Source organism: Sinocyclocheilus rhinocerous, unplaced genomic scaffold, assembly GCF_001515625.1.
Source record: "Sinocyclocheilus rhinocerous isolate Xijiao unplaced genomic scaffold, SAMN03320098_v1.1 scaffold562, whole genome shotgun sequence".
In the NCBI taxonomy this organism is placed as follows: Eukaryota; Metazoa; Chordata; class Actinopteri; order Cypriniformes; family Cyprinidae; genus Sinocyclocheilus; species Sinocyclocheilus rhinocerous.
In genome coordinates, this window is record NW_015641608.1 from 488,099 (window position 1) to 502,581 (window position 14,483).

At 37.0% G+C, this 14,483-nt stretch overlaps 1 protein-coding gene across 1 annotated transcript in view; it reads right to left on the reverse strand.

Annotated features, from left to right (window-relative positions):
• LOC107755208 (nesprin-2-like) overlaps window positions 1–14,483 on the reverse strand; it is a 105,088-nt gene that overhangs the window by 24,692 nt on the left and 65,913 nt on the right. The window contains 14 exon segments of the mRNA XM_016571927.1: window positions 224–349; window positions 1,941–2,135; window positions 2,255–2,486; window positions 3,643–3,737; window positions 4,622–4,769; window positions 5,102–5,256; window positions 5,390–5,503; window positions 5,631–5,813; window positions 7,719–7,923; window positions 8,159–8,289; window positions 8,639–8,809; window positions 10,599–10,754; window positions 10,904–11,059; window positions 11,127–11,306. Coding sequence (XP_016427413.1) covers window positions 224–349; window positions 1,941–2,135; window positions 2,255–2,486; window positions 3,643–3,737; window positions 4,622–4,769; window positions 5,102–5,256; window positions 5,390–5,503; window positions 5,631–5,813; window positions 7,719–7,923; window positions 8,159–8,289; window positions 8,639–8,809; window positions 10,599–10,754; window positions 10,904–11,059; window positions 11,127–11,306 — 2,247 coding nt within the window.

Consider the following 14,483-nt stretch of genomic DNA (forward strand, 5'->3'; position numbering starts at 1 on the left):
TAGCAAATGGCTGCAATATAACAAAGAGTGAAAAATTTAAGGGGGTCTGAATACTTTCCGTACCCACTGTATATATATATATACATACATACATACATACATATATATATATATATGACATTACATATCAATTACATTATCAATACAGCAAAATTACCTGAATCTGGGATTATAACTGATTGTTTGGCTGTTTACTGTCATCACTTTCAGAAAAATATATTACCTTGATGAGCTGCATGTGTATTTTTAGATCTTCTAGCTTCTCTGGCAGTGGACTTTTCAGTCTTGCTTTTATCTCTTCCAGTTTGAGAGCACTCTCAGCCAGGCCAGTTTCACAGAGCATCCAGTTCTGCAAAGAAACAGCAGCATCTCTTTATTACGGTGGAAGATGTTTGCCTCTACAATCTTTTCTACACTGTGAAAAACAATACCAGATCATACTATTTTAGACAGGAATTTCCAGGTTGAATACAGTCTTGAGCTCTACCAACAATATGTGTGGCATAATGTCAATTTTGACCTTGATCCTGGAACATTCCTTTAACTGCATACGTTCTGATTATGAGAGCCACTGATGTGCTTGTATTTTGGGTGCTGTCACTGTGTCATCTCAGATCAGTGAAGAGGGATTTCCCTTTCACATGGGGATACATCATCCCCCGCCTATTATTGTGAGCAAATGCACACAAAACACACTTCCAACCTTATAAGCCCCCTTCAAAACAATGTCGTCATCATTCCTAACAGAAGAGCCAATCAGAGCTGGTTATGAGTGGGCGTGACTCTGGTATTATATAATATCTAAAAGTACAGGGGATCAGCCTCTAGTTTAGGGTGACACAGAGCCCCACTACTTGCCGGTGAACACTGTAAACTAATTTACAATTGCATTGGTCAAATTTATTCCTTCAAATATGGTCCAAGTGCTCCATGGAGCTAAAAACATAAGATTATAAATTCACATCTTGTCATCAAAAATCCACATGACAATTTATGCTGTTGTTGGTACGACTATGACTGCAATCAATGTATGTTGCTCTGAAGCCTGTGTGATCTTACATTATCAAGGTTTTGAAAATGAAGTAGAATGGAATATAAAACAGTTACCAGGCACATAGGTAACAGCACTTTCCAAGCTTTGTTCCCACATCTACCTAATGTCAAATTTATTCCTTCAAATATGGTCCAAGTGCTCCATGGAGCTAAAAACATAAGATTATAAATTCACATCTTGTCATCAAAAGTCCACATGACAATTTATGCTGTTGTTGGTACGACTATGACTGCAATCAATGTATGTTGCTCTGAAGCCTGTGTGATCTTACATTATCAAGGTTTTGAAAATGAAGTAGAATGGAATATAAAACAGTTACCAGGCACATAGGTAACAGCACTTTCCAAGCTTTGTTCCCACATCTACCTATACTTTAGGCCTTAGGGCATTGTGTGTGAACAATGACAGATGACCCATATAGACTCTGAACTGCACAGTGGCTTAGTAGTCTCGGTTTTGAAAGCCCTCGTTCTGTGTGATATGGCCCAGCTGCCTCATTTATGGATTATGGCAAGATTACGGCTGATCTCTCATCCTCAAAACGAAGCACTTTATTAGTGAAACGCTCAGTAGGTTATGTAGGTCAATGGCGACTAAGAAAGACCCCCATATTAACCATTGATTCTGCTCGGTCCATGCAAATAAAGAATTAAACAGACAAGGGTGTCAGCACTAATCGGACTGATCCAAAACCTTATGCTTATAAAAAATATATATGTATATAAAAAACAAACAGAATAAAACACCAAATATTGGCAGATTCTAAATATATTGAAAACTGTACCAATTTATTCCCTACATAGTGTAAATGTGAATCATTTACAGCATTATTTGTCAATGGAAACTTTCACATAGCAACCAGAAATGTGAGAACTGGGTCACATACATGAGTTATGGTGTCTGCAAGAGCCTTTCTTTTCCCCACAAGGCCACAGCTTCGCTCCCACATCTCCTTGAGAGCATCCAGTTCAGTCTGCAGGCGTGTCTGCGTCTGCACATCTGATAGCGGAAGGATCTGTCCGCCTGCCGCCACAGTCTGCCTGTACAGTTCTTCATGAAGCTGTAGTTGCTCCTCTGTCCACTGTGTGATAGAAAACATGAAAGATATTAATGACGGTGTTGGATTAGACTTTGAAGTCCAACATCAGCATCTGAAAGAGTTGAAAAGACCATTATATTCTCTTGACTGAATAATCTTACCTCAAAGTCTTTTATAGAGCATTGGAGTTGCTGTAAGCTGCACGGCGCTAGTCCTGCTGGTGGCAGAAGTTCTTCGATGTGTCTGAGTAGCTTTGAAAGTTTCCTCGAGCTGGTCTCATAGAGTTGCCACTGTCCCATCAGCCCTTCCAGACTTTTGCCATGCTGCTGGACCCTCTGCTGTGTCCCCTGCCATCGTGCCTTTAGCTGGGTGAGTCTCAGGATCAGATGACTCCTGCTCACAATGGAATTTGTTAGTCAACATTTTCATGGTTTGTTAAAGGTAAATTCAGTCAAAAGTTATCAAAGAACATTTACTCAGGTTAAAAGTGTTTAGTTCACTCAAAAATGATTATTCTGTCACCAATTACTTACTCTTATGTCATTCCAAACCCATTCGATTTTCGGCCCAAACCCATTCATTTTATTTTTAATGAAACCTGAACGATTTCTGTCCCTCCATTGAAAGTTTATTAACTTAAAACTTTGGCACTTCAAAATGTTCATAAAAATATTGTAAAATGAATCCATATGTATCGATCATCATATAAAGCGATCATGTCTCTTCAAAAGACTTGGATTACATTGTTTGATTCATATGGATTTCTTTTACAGTCCCTTTATGAACATTTTGAATCATGAAAGTTTTGTGTGAATGGACTTTCAATGTCCATAATCTCTCAGATTTCAATACAAATACTTTTGTGTTTCAAAACTGAACAAAAGTCTTACGGGTTTGGAACGACATTAAGGTGAGTAAAGAATGACAGATTTGTAATTTTTGGGTAAACTATCCTTTTAAATTGTGGTTTAACAGATTTTCTTTTTTTTTTAAAAAGAGACCATGTCACAACTGATGAGCAACACATAATAGAGATGCAATTTCACTGGCCATTAGCTTTGCCAGACATCTGAAAAATAAAACCGCCCACATTTTATGTGGCTCTCTACAAGATATTCGTTCCTGCCATTGAAAAAAAAAAAAAAAAAATACCAGGCCCAAGAAACATCTTGAATGAAACCATGCAGGAGTTCCACCTGAAGCAGCACTTATCAGCTGAAAAGAAAAAATGATTTCATGCTGGTAGCACATGCGGTTTCATTTCCTGAGAGTGAGCCAGCTTGTTCCAGTGCTGAGCTCAAAAGAGCTCTTCCACACCACATAACTCCAAGAGTTATGGCCTCATCTGGAGCCCGTGAAAAAACAAAACAGTTGGAAAACCTCGTTTTTAATTACTCATCGGGAGACATCCTGTTCTGAACAAATTATTACACCACATTCTTTGATTTCTTATCCATGGCAGAGCCCCACACTGGAGGTTAGTAAGAAAATTCTGAGGTTACCGAGTAATAGGGAAAAAGTTATTGAGTGTAGTGTTATAAATGCTCACCTGTCCTCATTCTGACTGCTCTCCAAGAAGCGTGAAGCCTCACTGACCATGGCATCCTGTAGCTGCTGGCTGATGAGGACCTCCACTTTCAGCCTCTGGAAGATTTATTACTAATATATGAATAGATGAGCTCCGTTCAACCATTTCAAAAACAAATTACACAATACTCTATAACCAAAAGTTCCTGTTGCTCTTATTTTATTAAAAAGAGTTAGGGAACATATATAACGTTACAAAGGATTTATATTTCAAATAATGTTATTTCTATATATTTCTATTAATCAAGAATCCTGAAACACAATTATCACAAAAATATTAAGCAGTACAACTGTTTTCAACATTGATAATAATCATAAATGTTTATGTGACAATGAAGAATGGAGCACTGGCTGCTGAAAATTCATTTTCAATTTTTAATAGAAAACAGTTAACTTTAAATTGTAATATTATTTCAGAGTATTACTGATTTTACTGTATTTTTGCTTAAATAAATCAGCCTTGGTGATCATAAAACACTTAAAATGTAAAAAAAACAAAAAACACTCTTTATCAACCCCAAACCTTAATAGTATAAGTAACTTATGTAGTATTAATAGTATTAATGCCATGAAATGATTAAGTCAAAATTCTGGTTTCTATAAATCATAGCTAGCATTAACTAGCAATTCTTTGTCTTTTTCATATCCATAATGTAATATTTATTTATATCTATGCATGTCTAAATACAAGTTATTCTATGTGCTATATGATATAAACATTGGAAATGTGTCAAGCAAACGGAGGAGAAAAAAAAAGATTTTGATTACAAATGCCACAAATATTCCAATAGTATTGTTTTAGAATAAAGATTTATCAGAACAGGATCTTATGGAATATGGAATGCAAGTGCACATGGTCATTATGAAGCATCAGGATTCACATGATGAAACTAAATATTAGAAAATAATTTTCTATTGGATTTCATAACTGTATGCTCTACCTGATGTGCAGTTAGCTGCTCTCTTACAGCAGCACAGTTTCCAGACGTCTGATTGGATGACCCAGCCTCGATTTTGTCCAGGAGCTCCATCCAGCACTGGCACTTCTGCTGGAAGTTCTGAGCATGCAGCAGCTCTCCATACATCTTCCTACAGACAGAGATGTGCATTGGCATTCACCAGACACAGTTTAGTTACAGCTAATTCTAGGGTGTAAAAATTTGGAAAAAAGTGTTCAAGTAATAGTTCATCCAAAAATGAAAATTCACCCTCATGTTGTTCCAAACCAGTATTTCCCCGATGGAACACAACAGGAGAGTTTTAAAAGGGTTTGAAACAACCTGAGGGTGAGTAAATTACAAAATTCTCATGTTTAGGTAAACTATCCGTTTTACTAAGATATATGGAATCAAGTCTATTTCGGGCTAAATCAAAATGTTTAAGAGAATCGAACAGCTTTAATTTAGTGAAGTTTGACTTGCCGGTGTCGGTCTGTGGCCTGAGAGAAGACCTGAACCCATTGTGTGTTGAGGGTCTGTAACCTCTCCTCCTCTGCAGAGCTTAAGGAGAGTCCGAAACTCATCTGATTCAGAGCAGCAAGGTTAGGGTTCAGCCCACTCAGATCTAACAGAACCATCTTAGAGACGGAAAAAGAGAGAAAGATTTACATAAAATCAAACTGTAACCTTTTAGTTTGCTCTAAAACACAAAGAAGAGGATAAAAAGAAAATCAATGAAAACAATCAATGAAAGAAGTGCCACAGATTCACCTTTAGTCTTTCCATGCTTGCAGCGGAGGAGCTCATAACACTCTCAAAGTGTTTAAGTTTTTGCTCCATTGATTTCAACTCAGTGCTGAAACGGCGGTGCTCCTCCAGCTCCTCCTATGGATCAAGAACAGCACAACACTTGTGTGTGACGTTGTATAAATGTTGTCATCGGTCGGCAGATCAATCAAATGACTTTAATGTTGTATTTAGTCTTTTAAAGATATCAACTTGTCGCTCTTACCTGAACTTGTGCCTCAATGTCAGAAAGTGCCTTGCCAAGATGCACATGGTCACGTGACAGCAACCTGGTTTCTGATTTGATTAGAGGGGCTGACTGGGGTTTCACATGTCCAGTGAGAAGCTTTGAGGCCTCCAGGACTTTTCCCACACTGCTTTGCAAGGCAGGCATGTCTTTCTCTAGAGCCTGTGAAAGACATTGTTTTTTAGACATTGGGTTAGAACAGGGGTAGGCAAGTTCGGTCCTAGAGAGCCGCAGTCCTGCAGAGTTCAGCTCCAACCCTGAAAAAAAAAACTCACCTGCCTATAGCCTTAGTAATCCCGAAGACATTGATTAGCTTGTTCAGGTGTGTTTGATTAGGGTTGGAGCTGAACTCTGCAGGACTTGTGGCTCTCTAGGACCGAACTTGCCTACCCCTGGGTTAGAAGAACCACAAAGGAAATTACATAATTTATCATGTCATAAAATTTTGTTTTTAATGACTTGTAATATTTTTTTTCTCAGCAAGGATGCATTAAATTGATATAAAGTGATGGTAAAGACACTTATAATGTTACAAAAGATTTCCATTTCAATTACATGCTGTTCTTTTGAATGTTCTATTCATTAAAGAATCTGGAAAAATATTCAGCAGTACAATTATTTGAAATACTGATAATACTAAGAATTGTTTCTTGAGCAGCAAATCAGCATATTAGAATGATTTCTGAAGGATCATGTGACACTTTAGACTTGAGTAATGATGCTTAAAAATTCAGCTTTGCCATCACAGGAACAAATTACATTTTAAAATATTTTTTTAAATAGAAATTATTATTATTGTTATTAAATGAAAAAATATTTAACAATGTTACAGTTCTTTCTTTATTTCTGATGAAATACATGCAACCTTCAATTTGTAAGTGAGCCACTGATATCTATTTTTGAAAGTTAAGACGGAATCAGTAGAGGGTAAGAAAAACATTTATTAAATAAATACGGCAGCTACTAAAAAACATTAAATAATAAAAACAGTAATTCAATAAAAATGAATTACTTTTTGCTTTTTTCATCATTTTATTTATTTTCATTTTATAGACACATAAAATTATTCAAAAATATAATTTTATAGACACACATTATTCAGACAATCAAAAAATTAGTTATGAAATATTTATTGATTATTAACATCTGTTAGACATATTATTTGTTTGTGTTTAAGTTTAAACAGCAATTATAAGCTCATCTTTTCTTTTCTTTTTTTGTTCGTTTAAGAAACCATGTGTATGCATTTTAAGGGGAAAAATGCCAATTTAAACAAATTGAATAAGATCTGATTTATGATTCTATGTTCTTTTGTGTTGAACATTTTTTGGTAAGAGTATCACAGGTCTCATTTGGTATTTTTAGCCCACAGAGAAAAGCTCCAGCTCAGATCTCAATGTTCCTTCTTTTCAAAAGCACAACTGGACTGAAGTACTGCAGACCCATCTGTAGGACTAGAACACTTTAGCACTTAACAAGTACATGCTGAAATTGGCTATTATTTAGGTCTGTTTTTTCACTGTGCATTGTTACTTTGCATTTTATTACAAATTACAAAAAAATAATACAAAACCAGCACCTTATATTTACAAACAAGCAGTTTAACATAAAAATATTTCTGTGCATCATTATTGCTGTGAATTGTATGGGTTTAGTATGCTTTAAGGGTTGTTGTTGTAATCCCTTTTGTTGACCACTAACCTTTTTACTTATGTACTTGATTGTGTTCTGTACTTCTGATCTATTTTATTTCGATGGATTTCTCATTTGCACTGAGCTCTCACCTGGCATTAGCATGCATTTTTAGGTAATTGATGCCAATAATCACATTAGATTTAAAATCTAAAATTACTATCTCATTTAATTAACAATATTTCAAGTAATATGCAATTGGCATGTTCCATTTCTTGGATAAGTGTGATCAAACCTCTGTCTGATAACACTGGAGATGTGGATGGAATGAATAAGTAAATTCTCTCCAGCTATAGAATATCCAGATGCTATCTGGATAGGAAACACATCCTAATGCCAGATGTTAAAGGGGCCTAGATACTATTAATTACTCACACTGATGCCCTGCATCCTGCTGTTGAGCAGCTCTACAGTGTTTTCTTCTCTGTCTGAAGAACTCATAAGCTCTCCAAGCCTCTCCCAGTGCTGATTTAGATGAACACAGCACTCTCCTGTGAGGCGCTCGTATTCCAGCCAAAGCCGCAATGCATTCTGGGCTTTTAGTAAATCTGCATGCACATCTTCAGTCACCGCTTGATGTCTGAAAAGAAAACAACATTAATACCCACATAGGTCCAGACAAACAAAACTTAAAAATCAAGCATGTTCTGTTCTCTCTTTGCATCGCAAAGTCTGATTCATTTTAGTGAATCAGTTTGTTTGCATTATTCATCTTTAATAAATGATTCACTCAACTAAACTATCAAATAAACAGATTCATTAGCTAATTTATAAAGATGCTACCATTTTAAAGTATGTAAAGTAAAATTACTTACCGAGTTGTCTCCTTCTCGAGACGATCAGACAAAAGTTTAGACGCATAAGGGTTGAGTTTGTCTTTCAAGTTAGAGAACACCTCAGTTAACTGGGTCCAGGTCTCTGATTGGTTCAGCTCCCTTTCAAGCTCCTGTTAAGAAGCATAATAATATAATACCCAATAAATCACATTGCTAACAGTAATGGCAATGTTGAATATTTATATTATGTGAATTGTCATGTTGGGAGAATAAAATTGGTGTTTAAACATTGAAGTTTATAACGTTAACGGTCAGTGTATCTTTTGGTCATTTGATTTTTTATTTAATATTGAAAGAAAGAGGAGCCGTTTTCTCATTTTCTACTTTCAATATTAAATAAAAAATAAATAAAATGACCAAAAGATACACTGACCCTTAACGACCTTACAATTTAGAAAAAGTACAACATTTCCAATCTTTTTTCCAGTGGAATGATTTCATTTAGAGTCGTTTACTCACTTGCAGGTGCTCCACATGAGTTCGGCTCTGCTCAGATGAGAACGCAGGAACTCTGCAGAGCTCCAGCTTGTAGACCACCCCGGTTGTTTGCAGTTCTGCTGCACTCATTTTAGATTCAAAGTGAGCCCATTCATCTTTGATTGGCTGTAAATCTGACTTGAGAGCATTTATCTAAGAAAAAAAGCACACACTGCTAGGAATAACATTTCTTCACTTAATCAAAAATGATGAATGAACTCTGACTGAAACATCTGACACATTTGAAGATGTTGTAAAACAACAGTTACACACAAATCAATTGAATTCTTTCTAATGTTATATCTCCGCATCCACCGAACCAAAATACCCAAAATCTAAGAGATGTAACATCAATTGATTGGCGTTATTGATAAAATATTGTAATATATAATAATAAAATAAAATTCTGATATGTTTTGATGCAATATTATTAATTATTAATATAAATCAATATTAAAGGGGTCATCGGATGTGACATGCACTTTTACAAGTTGTTTGAACTGAAAGTGTGTGTACACAACCACCCTATAATGATAAAGAGCCACCCAGTGTTTTTTTTAATCACGTTAAATCATTTCCCCTTTCTCATATCAAGCCATTCTCAGATGCCTGTCTGTGTGACGTCACACAGACCCAGGCCCCTCCCACGATTGTTGATTGACACTAGAATTTTACCTAGGGCTGGACAATAATTCAATATCAATATGTATCGCGATATAATTTTTTTCAATAACGGTGATATGATTTTTAAACACATTTCCGATATTTCGATTGGCCATATCGTCCAGCCCTAGTTTTACCTTAGACCCGCCCCGAGTGAGCTGTCAACACTCCGCCATTGCTTCACTGCCGGAGCAGATGTAGACAAGAATGGCTCCTAAGCGATTGAGGTGTTTTGTTGTTGGATGTAATAATGAACATAGCAGTCGTCATTTACTCCTGACATCTGAGCCGCTGAAGACGCAGTGGATTACGTTTGTTTTTGAAGGGAATGTGCCCCCCGATCTGCCTAAATGCGTCTATGTTCGCGCTAATCATTGCGTGTTCGCGTGATCCAGCTTCACCTACAGAAGACGTGAATATAAGGTTCTTTTATTAATCTTTGCAAATTGCCTTTCCTAATAACATGCTAGTCAGCAAGTTCCAAGTAAAGTAAACAGAATCATGAGAACAGCTCGTCACCCCACGGAAGAGAGGGGCGGGGTGAGCAGAGCTCATTAGCATTTAAAGGAACATGGACTAAAATGGCTTGCTGAAAACAGAGCTGATTTTAACAAGGTAAAAAGGGTGTTTTTTACACTACCATTGAGAAATTTTAACCAACGTATGTTATAGACTTTTCATTAAGACCCTAACGAATCACATCAACTTGTGGAAAATGGGCATCCATCCAATGGGCATCCAAAATGGGCATATTTAATAGAAAAAACAAATACATTTTATGATCACTTACACAAGCATGGTGTTTTTATAGTGCTTTTTAAAGCTGCAGTATGTTCACTACCATTAAAATGTTTAGGGTTGCTAAGTTTTGTAAATATTTTGAAAGAAGTCTTTTATGCTCACTAAGGCTGATCAAAAATATAGTGAAAACAGTAATGTTCTGAAATATTATTACAAATGAAAATAACTTTTTAAATATATTTTAACATGTAATTTATTCCTGTGATGGAAGTCCAGTCTTTAGTGTCACATGATCCTTTAGAAATCATTCTAATATGCTGATTTGATGCTCAAGATTCATTTATTATCAATGTTGAAACAAATCTGCCGCTTAATATTGTTGTGGAAATTATTACACATTGATCAATTTATTCATCCTTGCTGAATGAAAGTATTATTTTCTTTAAAAGAAAATCTTACTGAGCTTTTGAAAAGTAGTATATGTGGCCAATGTGCACAAATTTACTGATGCATTCTGGCACAGGGTTTAAGAACTTACCTGTTGACTCAAAGCTTGGCAGTCCTGGATGGCTGAATTCACCTGCTTGGAGAACGCTTGATCTCCGGGATGTTCACCATCCTGCTGCCCAAACAGGTGAAGAGCTCCCAAAGCCTTCAGCTCAGAGGACTTCACCTGCAGCCTGTCCTCTGTCTCCTGCAATGAAGCAATGTCCAAGTTTTCAGGTATCAGTATATACTTCTGGTAACCTTTTCAAAAGCACTCCTTTGACTCACTCTCACACCCACACCCAATAACAACGGCAACATAAAATCTTCAAGCTAGCTGTGAGACATGAGACTCACCTCACACTTCTGTAATGTTTGCTCAATATGCGAGCAGCTCTCTGGTCGCCAGCTGTTTTTCACCCATTCAATACATTGAGAGATCCAGCTGTGCATACAGCGCAAACGCTTTTCTCTGTTCGTGCAGGCCTGCCATTGGTTCTCAACATCATGTATCTAGAGACAGAAGAACTCGTCACATTTCAAATACGATGGCTTTGGCAGGTTATACTTCTGCACTCACCTTGCTGTCAATTTTGGCCTGTAGAATAAGCCAACTCGGATTGAGAGCTCCCAGTTGCTCTGCAAACAGGATGCGCTCATTGCGATTGGTGGGTTCATTCACTGATCCCACCCCCTCCACAGACTGATGGTTCAGAAAGTCAACGTACAGCTGATGACTGGTTATTTCAGCCTTAAGATCCTAATATATAAAAATACAAGTGTGGAATGACATGTTCATGTTTTCTAGGATTTTTTTAAAAGAAATTAATACTTTCATTCAGCATACACATTCAATTGGTCAAAAGCGACAGTAAAGACATTTCTAATGTTACAAAAGATTTCTATTGTAAATAAATGCTGTTCTTTTGAACTTCCTATTGATCAAAGAATCCATAAAAATGTATCAAAGTTTACACAAAAATATTAGGCAGCACAACCATTTTCAACACTGATAACAATAAGAAATGTTTCTTGAGCACCAAAATCAGCATTTGTGACCCTGGACCACAAAACCTGTCAAAAGGGTAAAATTCATCTCAAAGCTGAACAAATAAGCTTTCCATTGATGTATGGTTTGTTAGGATAGGACAATATTTGGCCGAGATACAACTATTTGAAAATCTGGAATCTGAGGGTGCAACAAAATCAAAATATTGAGAAAATCACCTTTAAAATTGTCCAAATGAAGTTCTTAGCTAGGGCTGAACGATTAATTGCATTTGCGATAATATCGCGATATGAAAAATTTCGATTTTTCAATCGCAGAGGCTGCGATTACACGGTCACGTGACAGGCGAGAGTAAAGAGTTGTGTTCGACTTGAAGATCAGATCGGTGTATGATATCAAAGTACGGCGAGCGAGAGAAAGCATAAGGAGACGTCCGCGCTCTCTTATAGCTCTCTCAGTACTTTGATGACACACACCCATCGGTCTAAGCAGCGCTGCTTCAAGTCGAGCGCGGGCCATCAGCAGAAAAGAAAAGAAATAAGTAAACAGCCAAAGGACGTAACTTAGAATGGGAGATGGATCGGCTTGTGAAAGCGAAGAGAAAAGCCATAGATGAAGTCGAATAATACAGAACATAAAGAGCTTTAAAAAAAATAATTGCATATTAAATCGCAATCGCAATATTGGTAAAAAAAATCGCAATTAGATTATTTTCCAAAATCGTTCAGCCCTATTCTTAGCCATGCATATAACTAATCAAAAAATAAGTTTTGATATATTAACGGTAGATAATTTACCAAATATATTCATGGAACATGATCTTTACTTAATATCCTAATGATTTTTGGCATAAAAGAAAAATTTATCATTGTGACCCATACAATGTATTTTTGGCTATTGCTATAAATACTGTATACCTGTGCGACTTAAGACTGGTTTTGTGGTCCAGGGTCACATATTAGGATCATGTGACACTGAAGTCTGGAGTAATGATGCTGAAAATTCAGCTTTGCCTTCACAGGAATAAAGTGCATTTTAAATATATTTAAATTGAAAATAGTTATTTTTAATTAATAATAGTAATATAGTATTATATAATATAGTATAATATAGTAGTAATTAATAGTAAAAATATTCCACAATATTATGATTTTTACTGTATTTTTGATTAAATAAATGCAGCCTTGGTGAACAGGAGAACAAAACGGCGAACCAAACAAGGTTTTCCATTTATACCCTGAAATAATTAGAAACCAGAAAATCAAAAGAATTAAAAGTGTACAGTAGGTGTACTACCTTCAAAGCCTGTAGATGTCTAGACAGCTCAGAGGAACCGGGGGCACAATGGACCCCCGAGCTTTCATCTTCCAGTCGTCCCTCTACATTTTCGAGCCAGGAGGTCAAACTGGCCAAGATCTGACTGTGAGACTGGTTTGTCAACAGCTAGAAGGAGGGCAAGAGGATGCTTACTTAAACAATATCTGTTTGCCAGAGCTTTTCTTCAGATGGATGAGGGAGAAGATAGAGGGAGAGAGAAAAACAGAAAGAAACTTAGAGAGAGACATTAGTCGTACTTGTTGCTGTGTCTGGTGGAGAGTGGGCAGGACGTTAGTCAAGTTTGTCCATTCCTGCTCAAGTTGAGCCAGTCGTCTGCGCAGACCTGGAGCTTCACTGTCAGTCAGCTGCAGTATCTGTGCGCCTGAAAGTTCTGCAGAAGCTTTCTGTGCTGAACGGCCCTCCAGCTCCTTAAAGAACTCCTGCAACACACAAACAAAACCACATTCCTATTTTGGCATTTTAGGTATACGTTACATTTGTGTAAAAAAAAAAAAAATCTAATTATACTCACCATGAGCTGGGTAAAGACTGTTCTGGAGTCCAAGAGACCAGAATCAGAGAAACTGTTCCACTTCTGAACCTGTTCTTGAGCATGACGCATCCATTCTTCTAGTTCTGTTGAGTCATGCTGGAACCTACACATTCAAACGCACAAAAGCACACACCTTTATTTGTTACCTATTTATTTGTTCATACCTCACCTCCAACAAAAAGGCATTAAAAATTATTATTTGGTTACTGATTTCTCACACCTGTCATAATTCTTTCTGATCTTCTGTGTAGACTGTATCTTCTGCTGTATTTGATTATGAAGCTCCATCCAGCGTAACAACAGTTGTGATTTTGGGACAGTCTGGCCAGGTCGCTCAGGGTAACAACCCTTTTTCTGTAGGATCCTGGGTCGGTCTTGGACCTCCCACACCTGAGGCCTTGTGTCTTCCAGGACCTTGTGCAATCTCTGACAATGAGAGAAAGTAGAAAAGAAAAGTTTGCAGGTTCAATTTTAACACTTGGGCCTATAAATATTTGTTATATTTGCTCAGTTATTCAAAACGTGTGATTAAGTGGTACACAGATATATGAATATGGTCAGCTGAAGTACTGCAGTCAGAGACAGCAAACTTTGGGAATCGCTGTTTTAACTCATCTCATCATCCCACCTCCTCCTCATCTCTCTCAGCTTCAACTGCTTGCTCAGATGGCGTGGCTTGTGAGGATGGGAGTGAGTTCGATGTACATCTATTACAGACACAAAAAGGGTAATTTGCTGTTCCTCCTATATCAATCCACCGGAGTAATGAGCTTTGGTAAACATAAAGAGAAAAATAATATGAACACAACCAACAGTATGCTACTGACTGTTCCGTGTGAGTCAGTGTAGCTGAAAAAATTAGCTTTCGTAATAGTGAGGGGGAAAAATAATAAGAGAGCGGCCAATGCAGGCTGCAGAACATGAAGTTCCACAGATATGGCAACTATCGCTCTGAGTAATTTCATCAGGAACATCATGTGCTGGACCAAAAAAGATTCTCATGCAACATACAACCAAAGAAAAGAGAAGACCTTCTCCCTTAATTTCGCCCCCCTCTC